This window comes from Melanotaenia boesemani, chromosome 22 (genome assembly GCF_017639745.1).
Source record: "Melanotaenia boesemani isolate fMelBoe1 chromosome 22, fMelBoe1.pri, whole genome shotgun sequence".
Lineage (NCBI taxonomy): Eukaryota > Metazoa > Chordata > Actinopteri > Atheriniformes > Melanotaeniidae > Melanotaenia > Melanotaenia boesemani.
The window spans coordinates 21,534,302-21,547,176 of NC_055703.1; the positions used below are offsets into that span (position 1 = coordinate 21,534,302).

Genomic DNA, 12,875 nt, shown 5'->3' on the forward strand with positions numbered 1-12,875 from the left:
AAGACAGAGAGAGGGTGTGAGTCTTGCAGGGAGCTGAATATGAAAAGAAAATCGCTGGCAGGCATTTTTTTTCCAGCCTACAGGGACTTTTTGTTCTGCTCAGATATCAGAAGTGAGCCCCAGTTCAGACCCAGTTTAGTTGTTTTTGGGTACCTGGATCTATCTTGTCTGCTCCTGTCACCTTCAGGAAACTGCATGGTGACTTGACATCTCTGCAAACATGCCTTTTCTACGGAGCAGTACACACCTAGAGCCACATTCTGTTTCTAATAGATCACAATAACTGCTTACTTCTGCCTTCGTCTAGTTCAAAGCCAAAACACTCCACTGCCTCATAAAATAACCATTTTAATAATTGATTAGGTTTTTGAAGAAATATGATACCCAAATTATGATTTGGCCTTCCCAGATGTAAAAATTTCCTTCTACTATCCTAGTGAGCTGAATACCTTTTGAGTTTTGGTCTGTTGATTAGACAAAATGAGACACTTGGAGGATGTGACGGCAGGCACTGTTCTAATATAGATGTCAAGGTCCCCCTCAGCTAAAAGCCTGTTTTTAACGGTGTTAAACTGTACATAAGATTGTCTCTTTATGTGTTAGAAGCCATATCGTGATTTTATCGTGATCTTTTCAGATCGTAAAAGGACCCACTCACTCCACTCGGCCCCTCTGTTCTGCATCCTCTGCCTTTATTGAGATTGATAATACCACATAATTTAATGCATTAATATATGACAGCGTAGTATAAATAGCCAGAGAACACATCCTCACTCACAAAGCAAACTGAGCTACTATACATCAAACTGATTAAATAGTGGTTTTATTCTCAAACACTAACATTCCCTTCATCTGCAATTCACCCTCAGACAGTCAGCATTTATTTCTTTTTAAGGCTCAGGTTGTTAAACATCCAACCAGCACTTTTATGCTCCAGTTAAATCTCACATAGTAATTAAAGTCACACTAAGTAAACCCTGGGATTCACTGTCACTCCTTTCCCGTGTTTAGTTGCTTATATGGGCTATTCTTTACTAAAGTTAACAAGTTTATTTTAGTAATGACAGAACTGCTGATGGTACATGGCAGGACTGGGAGTTGTGATTAGAAATCTGCAAAATATAAAAATATAGATCGTCAAATAATAGTTGCATTTTATGAGTTTTATTCCTGGCCTTAAGGTCAATTCATTATGTAAATAGCCACACTGACCACATGAATATACATGGATGAGTAGAATTGTGTCATATGATCCATTTTGAAGGACAGAATGTGTGAACGCCTCTGATAAAGAAATCATATCCTCAACTGTTTCATTACGAGCCTGTGAAAATACAATAACTGTCATTCTTTGTTTATTGAGCTTTGAGACAAAAGAGAAAAAAATACCATACGAAGAGCTTAACAATCTATAGCGTATAGACTATCTTATGTTTTCTGATGGTTTTTAAGCATTATTGGGTACTGTTCTATTCATTCAGGTACTCTCAGCCACTGCACGAGGAGATTGCCCTCCACAAGCACTTAAAGCACAAGAACATCGTCCAGTACTTGGGCTCTATCAGTGAAAATGGCTTCATCAAGATCTTCATGGAGCAGGTGCCTGGAGGTGAGATTTCATGGGTTTGCAAAATAACTGCACACCTCAAAGCTCATATTGAAATGTTGAAGTGGCTGCTGTTGCTTATAATTTAGTAAGTTTAAACCATAACAGATGACACATAATCCACTTTTCATACTTGGACTATTTATGATGTAGTCTAGCAGGTTATAGGTGCCCTGCGGCTGCTGCCTCAGTCTGCCTGATCCTGTTTGTGTTTGGACTGGTTGTACTGGAATACATATCGTTGTACTGGTGTCCTGCACTTGTATAATGACAAATAAACAATCTTGAGTCTTGAGATCTTGATCTTGAGGTTGCCAGGTTGCGTACTGACTGACCCTGAATTAATCAGTTTTCTGACACTTATCTCAGGTGAAAGTGAGTGAACTAATAATTGCTGAACTTGATCCTTTTGTATCCAGGAAGTCTGTCTGCACTGCTGAGGTCCAAGTGGGGCCCTCTGAAAAACAATGAGCCCACCATCGGTTTCTACACGAGGCAGATCCTGGAGGGGCTCAAATACCTTCATGACAACCAGATAGCACACAGAGACATCAAGGTGATAGCACAGAGGTTACTGCACGACAAACACTGTCAGATCCATTTTTGAGGCATAAGTTTTATATGACCATTTTGGTTTAGTAAATAAAGGACTTCTATGATTAACCTTGGTGTGACAGCAGCAGTGGCATGGAAAATTCTTCACCACTTACAGAAAGAGATGCCTTTACTGGCCAGTGGTCACATCATATGACTGACAGATGATCTCTGTGAGGCTTGCTGGTCTATTTATAGTCAAATATTAAAGTCATGGGGGGGAACTATTTATCAAGATGCACAGTTTTGTAGTGGATGGGTCAGATTTACATAAATTTGTATTCACATCCAGCATGTACATGGAAAGACCACAGAGTAGTTAATGAAGTTTGGGATTTGGGATCCATTTTCTATACATGCTTATTTCAAAGCTGGGTCGCAGGAGAGCTGGAGCCTATCCCAGCGACTCCATGGCAAAACGATTCTCACTGTATTCTCATTACAGACAGTCATTACAGTCTGTAGCCTCATCTGGTTTAACAGCTCGGTTGCATAACCATCACTTATACCATGTAAATGTTAATCACCTTGATTTGTTTGGGAGCTCCTCTTCCTCCCACATACTGTCATAATCAGCTTTTTGTGACTATCCACATTTTTTCTCGACACCATCCTGGAATTCCCATAACAGATTGTTCTCACAGATGCCTTTTCAATCCACAGGGTGATAACGTGCTGATTAACACTTACAGTGGCGTCCTGAAGATCTCAGATTTTGGTACATCCAAAAGGTTGGCTGGAATCAACCCCTGCACCGAAACCTTCACAGGTACCACCCCATATTCCACATTACTCCCTTCGCCATGTTCATCCAAACACCAGACATCTTAAAAAACTAGAGTAAATCCCAACACTCCCCAAAATAGACTTAAAGTAGAATTGAGGCTCAGTAGTGGCATAATTTTAGAGCTTGCTGTTCCCATTGAGTGATGTTGGGTTGGGCATGAGTCTGTGGTCAGATCAGACCAACCTCAGCCTTGATCTCATGAAGTAGACCATCTAACTGCTGATTGGAGCAAACAAAGGCTTACCCTGAAGGAAACTAGGCTACACCTTTTTATAGCCCATGCTTGCTAAAAATGTGTCAGTGCGTACTTTTTGCTCAACACACGGGCTTCTAAATGCAGCTAATAAGCAGCCAGCGGGTTATTAATAGAACAAAGGAGTCCTTTTAGTGGGGATCTGAAAACGTTACTTTGGACTCAGCTGGGATTAACTGACAACACTGAGACTCTTAGCTGTTGCTGACACAAGACCTTAACCTCTTTCTAACCTGAGTGGTCATTTGCAGAATTGTGCCATGACTTCAGGGCTGAGTTAACACATGATTAAATCTAATGCAGTCTGTTTTGAGCATTTACATCAGTTCTTTCAGTCTGCTGGTTATGTTTACCTAACGCAGACTGTGGCACGCTTTATACCTTAGTCTTTGAAAACTCTAACCACACTTTAGAAAATGCAAGTGCTGTTGAAGGTTACTGTTTGTAGGTTTAGTGACTCACTAGAGATTCTTTCAAACAGAAAATGTTATTTACAAAAGAAGTTACAAACCAGTTCACCTGTCTTATCTGTGACAGATTTAACAAACCAGTCATCTGCATGTGATTGCAAAAATAACTTCCATCTATCTATACCTGCTAGCCAATTTAGTCATTAATTTATTATTTAAATAAGATATTTGGTTGCTAATTGGTTGTTGTTGTTTTTTTAGCTCATTTAAAGAGTGTTGTGGTATCAGGCAGCATAGTTTTTTTGGTTCATGTTGAAAAAATAGGAATAAAGTTACAGCAAGTTGGAAATAAGGGTCAGTTGCAAAGTCCAAAGGTTAAATCTAACAATTTGGTGATTTAATTAAGTTGAGTATTATTAATGTTCTTTTGTGTATTGTTTGTCAGGCACATTGCAGTACATGGCTCCTGAAATAATAGACAAGGGACCCCGCGGATATGGTAAACCAGCAGATATCTGGTCCCTGGGCTGTACCATCATAGAAATGGCCACTGGTAAACCACCTTTTTATGAACTTGGAGAACCACAAGCTGCGATGTTCAAGGTGAGAAATTAGTAAGAATCCCATTTTAATTTTAGCAATGTTAGGACATATAGTGTAAATTAGGGGTAAAATAGTTGTTCTGAAATGTGTCCTACTGTAAAATATTATCAGCTTTTATAAAGGTATAAAAGTTATAAAGGTAAATTAAAGGTCAAACTGAATTATTTTGGGGGGCAATTATCCTGTATTACAAATTTAGAGTGGTAGTATTTGGTACAAAGTCCTTGTGCAGCAGTGACAGCAAGTAAACCTTTACAACAGCTATTGATCATTCCTGCACATTAGCTCGGGGATTTATTGCTTAATAGCACAAAACAGTTTCAGCTATGCCTGGTTTTTTTCCCCTGAAATGAATGTTGTTTTTGGATTATGGTCAGGAAACTGACTCAGTCATTCAATATATTCATCTCTGGCCATTGTTTGCTGGAACAACTTCTGCTACCCAAGTTTTTATGATATTTATGTCATGAATTCTTGCCCTGCCTAGCAAAAAATAAAAGCCACCACCTAAATTTACCAATACAAATTGATAAGAACTTTCTGTTGGAGAAGTACCACATGTTTCTGTTGTTTACAAATTCACTTTAATGCATTGAGGACCTTCTCATTCCTTCAACAAGCATCTTATAAGATTCACTGTGATTACTGTGTGCATGCATGCTGTAAAGTTAAAGGAGATTTAATAAAATATTGGAGCCAAGGACCTTATTTTCTGCCCACATTTCACTGGTATAATTCTGTGCATATATATATATATATATATATATATATATATATATATATATATATATATTCTGACCTAGATGCAATGAAACAATCCCAAACTAGTCTGTGCTAAGTTCAGTTCCCTGTTTTTTTTGGGGGGGGGTGGGGATTTAAGAACCAATGAATCAACCTTCGTGCACCTGCATTTTGTTACCACCTGTGGGCTGAAATATGATCCTGCCCAGTAGAAACTCCAAATACAGTCCATATACAATCATTTGTTTGAAAGCAAACATGCATGTGTTCCTGAGAGAGAAACCTTTACGGGTTTCAGTCTGCATGCGTTTGGAATGTTTACCTACTCAGTTTGCCTGGCATGCTTGCTTTGGGTGGAAAATTTAAGTGCTCCACACCAGAAAATTATTGTTCTTAACCACATGCAGTCCATTAAGGATAGTGAGGAGGGCTGTGGGATGTCTGGAAAGCATTACAGCACTGCTGTCAAATCTTCAAGTCATGGAACTTTCCATATCAAGTAATTCAGTAAAGTGGTTCTCTTATCCAGCCAAGATGGTATAATGTATGTTACTGTACCTCATATGTCATAAAGAAAGCTTACTAGAAAAAATTTGATCTGCTGTCAGTCTTTGGGAAAGCTCACAGAGTCGACAGTACATTCAAATCATTGTCTCTAAGGAGATCTCATGTGGTGTCTGCATGTACACTTTTCATATTCCTATGGAATGTAGTAAGGGAGGGATATCTCCTGTTAATCTTTCGTCAGCATTCCTCAGTCTCAGCAAGTGGAATTTCTACTGTTCTTATTTCCATGTGAAAGTTGCACCTGAACCTGAACTGCTGCACCATGTTACAGCTGGGCCTGAAGTATGGCCTCATAGTAAAACTACAATATGTAAATATCATCCTTGCACCTTCTGCAGTGCACTTAATGAAAGAAATGCAGTATGGTTTCAGTATTTGTTTTTTACTTGAACTTGTATCCTTGCTTTTTCGAAATTGTGTCTTTCATTGGCAGGTTGGTATGTTTAAGATCCATCCAGAAATCCCAGAGTCCATGTCACCAGAGGCCAAAGCCTTCATCCTGCGCTGCTTTGAGCCTGATCCAGATCGGCGTGCCACTGCCTTTGACCTGCTCACTGATGAGTTCCTCACTGTCACCAGCCGCAAGAGGAAGAGCAAAAGCAGCCTCACAGGTGGGGTCCAGTTCATAAATTACACAACAGTGGTATTTTATTCTTTAGTTTGCCTCTTCAGATTGTAGCTTATCGTCTTTGTGAAGAGATTCTACAATAAAAATGCTTTTAAAAAAAATGCTATACTTTAAAATTTCTTGGCATCGGTAAGAGGAGATTAACCAGGCATAGTTTAGCATATTAAATCTCCTCGAAAATAAGCATCCGTGTTCTCCTTTTGCTTCTCGTCTTACTTGTTTGCTCCTGAATGGAAAGCTGATCCAGGCGTATGCTTGCAATAGACGCATGGCACATGGTCACAGATTTTTGGGCTTCACACGGTCAGCCGCAGAGAGCCACTGTGTGAAAACAAATAAACCGTTAATCAGCTTTTGCAAAGCATTCAGCAACTGATTACATTAAAACACATGATGACTATCCATGCAAAATAACAACAACAACGTGCACTGCAACATCATTTTTTTGTGGATTCCACATCCTTGTAAACAAAACTTTCATTATGCAACTTGGTTCCTGTTTTATTAAAACCATGAGTACATCCTTCCTGTGAATTTCAGAGCACTCTCATTTCTCATCAGATTTCTACCCCACAAAAGCAATGCAGTCATGTGCTCTGTCACCAGCACACAAGATTACAAAACAGCTTTAAATCCTGTGCCTCACTGCAGACTGCTTGCTTGGAAATGTTTTTCTGCCACCCTTACATGTAAATCATGTTGTTTTGTTCTTGTTTAACTGCTGACACACAGTTTCTGTTTTTGTCCCACAGCTCTATCATCGGGGTCAGGTGAGTCATTTTTTGTTTTTTTTCTTCAAACATTTCTACCACTAGTGTGTCTACATAAGAAATTGGATATCAGTTCGATGAAACATCTGTATGTCTTGCTAATGAGTATCTAGGCCAGAGTTTACATTTTCCCTCTGCTCTCTATGACTCTTCCCTTTCCAAGAACTCTAAGCGGGCATTGCACAAGATGTTTCCATATTTTGGAAATTTCTTTCATGAATTAAAGACAGTGGCTGCAATTTGCAACAAGAGGAGCATCAACAACAATCTACTAGATATTTCCATTAGGATTATTTCAGCAATAGTTACTCCAAGTCTGTGCTACATTGCAATGCATAAGATTATTTGTATGCAACAAGCAGCTCCCGAGCTCTGTTTTATCTTGCATTTGTTATGTCCTTCAGAGTACATCCGCAGTATCTCCCTGCCAGTGCCAGTGGTGGTGGAGGACACCAGCAGCAGCAGTGAGTACGGCTCCGTCTCCCCTGACAACGACCTCAACACCAACCCCTTCATCTTCAAGCCCAGTGTCAAGTGCTATAGTGAGAAGGATGTCAAGGGGCCGAGGTCCCTGTTTCTCAGGTAGAATAAGTGGGGCCTTTTGTGGAAGTAAATGGGTTCATTGCTGCCTTTTATTAAAAATGAGTCACTTTGTTTTAAGTTAGATTGACATTGTACTGCACTGTTTCACTCATGACCTTATGATAGCATTATTGATTCATACTAAGGCATATGAAAAACACAGATCATTTAACTCTTGGCAGGATCATTTTTCTTATTCCACAGAGCTTCTCAAAGCAGCCAGCAGCAACAATTGCACTTGAACTATAAATTTTGTTGACCTCAGTGAGGATTTTTTTTTTCTTTATTAATGGCTAGTTCTTTACACCAGATTTTACCAGAAGGAATTAATAAAAGTGACAATCCAGTTATACATTGCTAGGGCCTTTTATAACCTGCAGCTCTGCACAACTACCTAATCAGTACCATCACAGTATTATATTGCTGCCTCTAGCCGACTAAACGGACACCCTGAGTAATTGAAGCTGTAACTCACGCTAATCACACTAACATGATTTATTGCGTTAGTACTTCTAAATGCAACAATCATCTCAAATTTATGAAAGGAATGGTTACATTTCTATAACGAGACCTCATAAAATCAAACCGATGGCCTGTTGCAATGTTGAGGACATCCTGAAGGACTTATTCCTTTGTTTGGTGAAGTTTCAAGGATGCTTCGCTGTATCCTCTGTATTCTTAAAGCACCCCCCATTAGTCCTTTGCACAGACAATGGATTTCTTGCCCTAATTAAGTTGTTAGCATCATAGTAAAGTATTATTGGCTGTTAAATAGCCAGCTATCAACTACCAGCTATTTAAAAGCCACATATTTGCTAATGCATGCAACAGGAGTAAGCTCCATTTGTTATTTTACATATTAGTATTCAACTTCCCTCTTTACAATATCCCTGGTTCATCTTGTTGGCAGTATATAGGCACCCAAACATTACACATTTTATCAAATTTTTACATACCAGACCATACACTGACACAACAAACTCAAAATAAAATCCAAAATGTCTGAATACTTCTTGTTTCATCTCAGCATTCCAGTGGAAAACTTTGAGGACCACAGTGCTCCTCCATCTCCAGAAGAAAAAGACTCTGGATTCTTCATGCTTCGGAAGGACAGTGAGAGGCGAGCTACGCTTCACCGTATCCTGACTGAGGATAAGGACAAGGTGGTGGCCAACCTGATGGAGGCTCTCACACAGGTTGGTAATCAAAGAAATCATCAGGATACAGTGAGGTATAGTGGTCAACACGCTTGTGTATTTAAACCAACATTTTTATGTTTTCTGTCTCCACTTTTCTTGAATTGCTTGCCTTCCAGGGCTCTGAGGAAATGAAACTGAAACCTCAGCACATCTCCACCCTTGTAGTGAGTCTGGCAGATTTTGTGCGTATGGCCGACAGGAAAATCATTGCCAACACCCTGTCTCAACTTAAGCTGGAGCTGGACTTTGACAGCACAGCTATCAGTCAGCTGCAGGTCGTGCTGTTCAGCTTCCAGGATGCTGTAAGTTTTAACAGAAATGCCATCTAACGTTGCAGAATACGAAATAAAACAACTATTGCAGAGGTGCTCAAGAACTAAATAACTGCAATAGATATTTGTTTTAGATTGCAATATAATTATAACCTAAAACAAAGTAGTCTAAATTTTCTTTTCATATAGACACAGGAAATGTTCAGTTTATTAGTGACAGTCGTTCAGTGGTTACATTTTAAATTGCAGTATAAAAAACCAAGCAATCTCCTTACAGGCTGCTCATTTCCTATTCTTCTGCATCTGAGTCATGTGACTTCCTGTCTATTATTCATTCCCCATTTAGAAGCAGAGGTGCTTTAAGCTTCTGTAAAACCCCACATGCTCTGTTGGCTTAGAATAAATGTTATTACACAGAAGCTGCAGATAGCAGCAGGCTGCCTCATTTGTGCTCCTTTTTTCCACAAAGATCCGACATGGTTGTAAAATACTTGCAACCTAAGCAGGGCGATGATAGGGGGGATGTGTTAGGGGTAATTGCATCGTCTATAAAAAGGCTCACCTGCTGTTCCCCTCAGTTCCCCCTTGTTTCATGCAGATGAAATGATGGGATCCAGCAGTTGTTTTCACATTTGTAAAGGGTATTGCATAATATAAGAGTAAGATGAGGCTCTGATGCCTCCTGTTGGTCATCTGTGCTTATAGCTTAAAGAAGATGAAGATTCTGCTTTGTAGCACACACCTGGGGAAAAAAATGGCTCAAATAAGAGAATAATCAGAATGTATAAACAGAATTAAGTGAATGATTCTCATTCTCATTTTGCAAATTTTCCCATTTCCAGGTAAACAAGGTGTTGCGAAACCACAACATCAAGCCTCACTGGATGTTTGCGCTGGACAACATCATCCGCAAAGCTGTTCAGACCGCCATCACAATCCTGGTGCCAGGTAGCATCATCAGTCTCTCGGGCAGAGCACGTCTTAATAAGTTAGGAGGGTTCCCTCGGGGCGCGAGGTTTTGATAGTAACAGGAGCTGAGCAGGGAGTTTTGTCTGGAAGCCTGTGTGATCAGTAGGGTTTCTTACAGAGCTGAGTTTAGCATAGGGATATGGAGGGATGATGGGTAAAATGCATGACAGTCTTGCGCTTATCTCTTATTCAGACACAACACAGAGAGAAAAAAAGATGCAGTGAAACAGGTTGAACTTGTAGTTGTATTATATGATCATCTGATGGTGACATCATGTTGTTTATACCAGAAAATTTACCTGTTAAAACGTCTCAGGAGAAGAGACTGATCCTATATTTAGCTGAAGTTCCACTACTAAAATTAGACATTATTTCTGTTTTGCTTCTTTCTTTGTACGATTGCTTTCATTCAGCCAAGCATTAAACTTATCAAGTTTCTAATCTGGAAAAACACATTCATGTGAAGATGTCATGTGTTAAAAACGTACTGCTCATACGTTTTTCTGTATGAAAAGAATCCACATCTTCTTTGAGATTTAAACAAAAGGATATTACCATTTTTAAAGCAAACGCATACTTAGAACAACCCTGTTTCCAAAACAGCTGGAACTCTGCGTGACATCAAGGTGAATATAAGATATCACATATTGAAGTTGAAAATGTTTGCACAAAGTTGGTAAAGGTGGATGTTTACCTCTGTGTTGCATCACATTTTCTTTTAAAAAGACTCAATAAGCATTGGCAGCCTTCTTCTACATAGACTTTAAGCTGCTCAACAGTTCAGTTTTTCAGCTGATAATAAGCAGGGTGGCCTCTTACTGTACAGTATGTCTTTAGTTAAGAGGATGTATGAGTCAGAGAAGGAAATGAACATTTTGATTCTTCAGACCACACGATAGTTTTCATTGTTGCTACAGATTATCATAAATTAGCTCAGCTCCAGAGAAGTCTTTCTGCATTTTGTTCACTTGTAGCTCAGGACCTGGTTTCTGTCTTGCCCCCTGCATACAGATATGTTCTCTGAATTCTTATAATCTCTTAATTTAAAGCTTAACCAATGTGACATTGTGTCTGTGTTCAGAGCTGAGGCCTCACTTCAGTCTGGCCTCAGAAAGTGATCCGGCCGATCAAGATGATGTTGATGACGACACTGAGCCGGGACGAAACTCCACCCACCAGAGTCGAGCACCTGCCGTCAATGCTCACGATGACACCGTGGCCACCTCGGGCGTCAGCACGCTCAGCTCCACCGTCTCCCATGAATCCCACAACGCTCAGCGCTCTGTGAGCATGGAGCTGGGCAGGATGAAGCTGGAGACCAGCAGGTAAAAACTGACACCTCAGCTGTAGTGTAGGATCTCTTTATTTAGCAACCAGAATATTGCTGGTTTTTATGATTAATTCATATGTTCATTTCTTGGGATTGTCTCTAAAATTAATGTTTTGTGTTTTCTTCTCCTTGTTTGACTCCAGGCTACTGGAGGAGCTGTTGGAGAAAGAGAGAGAGTATCAGGCTATCCTGCAACAAGTGCTGGAAGAGAGAGAGCAAGAGATCAGACTACTGAAGCTGCGATCTGAGCCTGCAGGTCTGTATTTTCACAAGACATCATCTTTTTATGTTTTTAGACTCCCTGTCTCCTACTCCCCAGTTGACCAGTTGTAATTTAAGAAGGTTCTGAGCTGCATCATATGAATTTACATAAATGTGATACTTCTACACAAAATAAATGAAAAGTGTAGGAAAACTTATAGTGGTGCCTCAATCTATTTGATAGAAGCTCAGTCAACAATTTATACAACTCAAGACATAAACAAACAAAGCTTATAATGAAAGCTGTTTTATCATCTATCAGAGGTGCAAATAGGGTGACTTATGGATCTTGACTTGCTAATGTGGTAATTTAGATGCATTTTGCAGCAATGTTGGTCACCATTTTTGTATGAAAACATTACTTGTGCAAACATTAGGCAACCTCTAAGCAAACTTCGATTACTTACCATTAACAGTGCTTATGAGCTGAAGCATAGCTACATTTTGATCTTATCTTATCTTATCTTTGTTTTTAAAGTGCTCTACAAATAAAATTTGGTTGGAAAATGAAAATTTACGGTCTTACTGTTCCAATGAAACATATAATTGAATGCTATCTCCTTCTTAAATGTATCAGAACCTGGGTTGAACAATACTGTGTTGTCACCACTACTGGTGCAATCTGGTGCCAGCTGGTGTTTTTCCTTTCGAAACAGGATGTTAAGGACTCAGATGAAAGTTGCAGATGTTATCACTGCTCAACCTCAGTTCTGCCAACATCACTATTATTTTTTCTGTTGATAATTTAAAGTACAGATTTTCTTGTGAAAAGCTTTGATAAATGAAAAGCATGCACTAAGGGGGTCTCCTTTATGTCCTTGAATTAGACACTCCCTCGTCGTCAGATGGGCTGCAGAAACAGAGAAGTCAGCCTGCACAGAGACATGAAGACCCAGAGCTGAGCAGCTGGTTGAGGCTTTATGGTGCTGACCAAGACTCCATAGACAGGGTGAGTATCTTCTTCTACACAAGACCATACTTGAATTTTCTGATTTCAGAGTATGGTTGTTTGGGGAGGGTTGATATAAATATATATCTAACCCTTTATATAAGAAAGTTGTTTTTTTTAGTGTGTTAAAATCTATGTAAGTGTGTATTTAGTCTAAGTACATGACCTCATAGTCTTAATATCCTTTATTTTGTCTCTCTAGATACTGAATGAGGAATACACATTGAACGACATCCTCCATGATGTAACAAGAGATGATCTGAAAAGTCTAAGACTGAGGTATTAAATCCGATTTGTTATTTACGCATATATTTTCTAGCAGTATGACTTCTGTTTTCAGTTTAAAGGCACACA

The 12,875-nt window shown here is 39.4% G+C and overlaps 1 protein-coding gene across 1 annotated transcript in view; it reads left to right on the plus strand.

Moving 5' to 3' along the window:
- The window catches only part of map3k5 (mitogen-activated protein kinase kinase kinase 5), a 67,864-nt gene that overhangs the window by 52,220 nt on the left and 2,769 nt on the right, over positions 1 to 12,875 (plus strand). The window contains exons 16-29 of the mRNA XM_041975735.1: positions 1,482 to 1,609; positions 2,026 to 2,162; positions 2,864 to 2,969; positions 4,096 to 4,253; positions 5,995 to 6,172; positions 6,942 to 6,959; positions 7,364 to 7,541; positions 8,569 to 8,737; positions 8,857 to 9,042; positions 9,855 to 9,960; positions 11,063 to 11,306; positions 11,455 to 11,567; positions 12,400 to 12,521; positions 12,724 to 12,800. Of these exons, the coding sequence (XP_041831669.1) occupies positions 1,482 to 1,609; positions 2,026 to 2,162; positions 2,864 to 2,969; positions 4,096 to 4,253; positions 5,995 to 6,172; positions 6,942 to 6,959; positions 7,364 to 7,541; positions 8,569 to 8,737; positions 8,857 to 9,042; positions 9,855 to 9,960; positions 11,063 to 11,306; positions 11,455 to 11,567; positions 12,400 to 12,521; positions 12,724 to 12,800 (1,920 nt within the window). The remainder of the gene's footprint in view (positions 1 to 1,481; positions 1,610 to 2,025; positions 2,163 to 2,863; positions 2,970 to 4,095; positions 4,254 to 5,994; positions 6,173 to 6,941; positions 6,960 to 7,363; positions 7,542 to 8,568; positions 8,738 to 8,856; positions 9,043 to 9,854; positions 9,961 to 11,062; positions 11,307 to 11,454; positions 11,568 to 12,399; positions 12,522 to 12,723; positions 12,801 to 12,875) is intronic.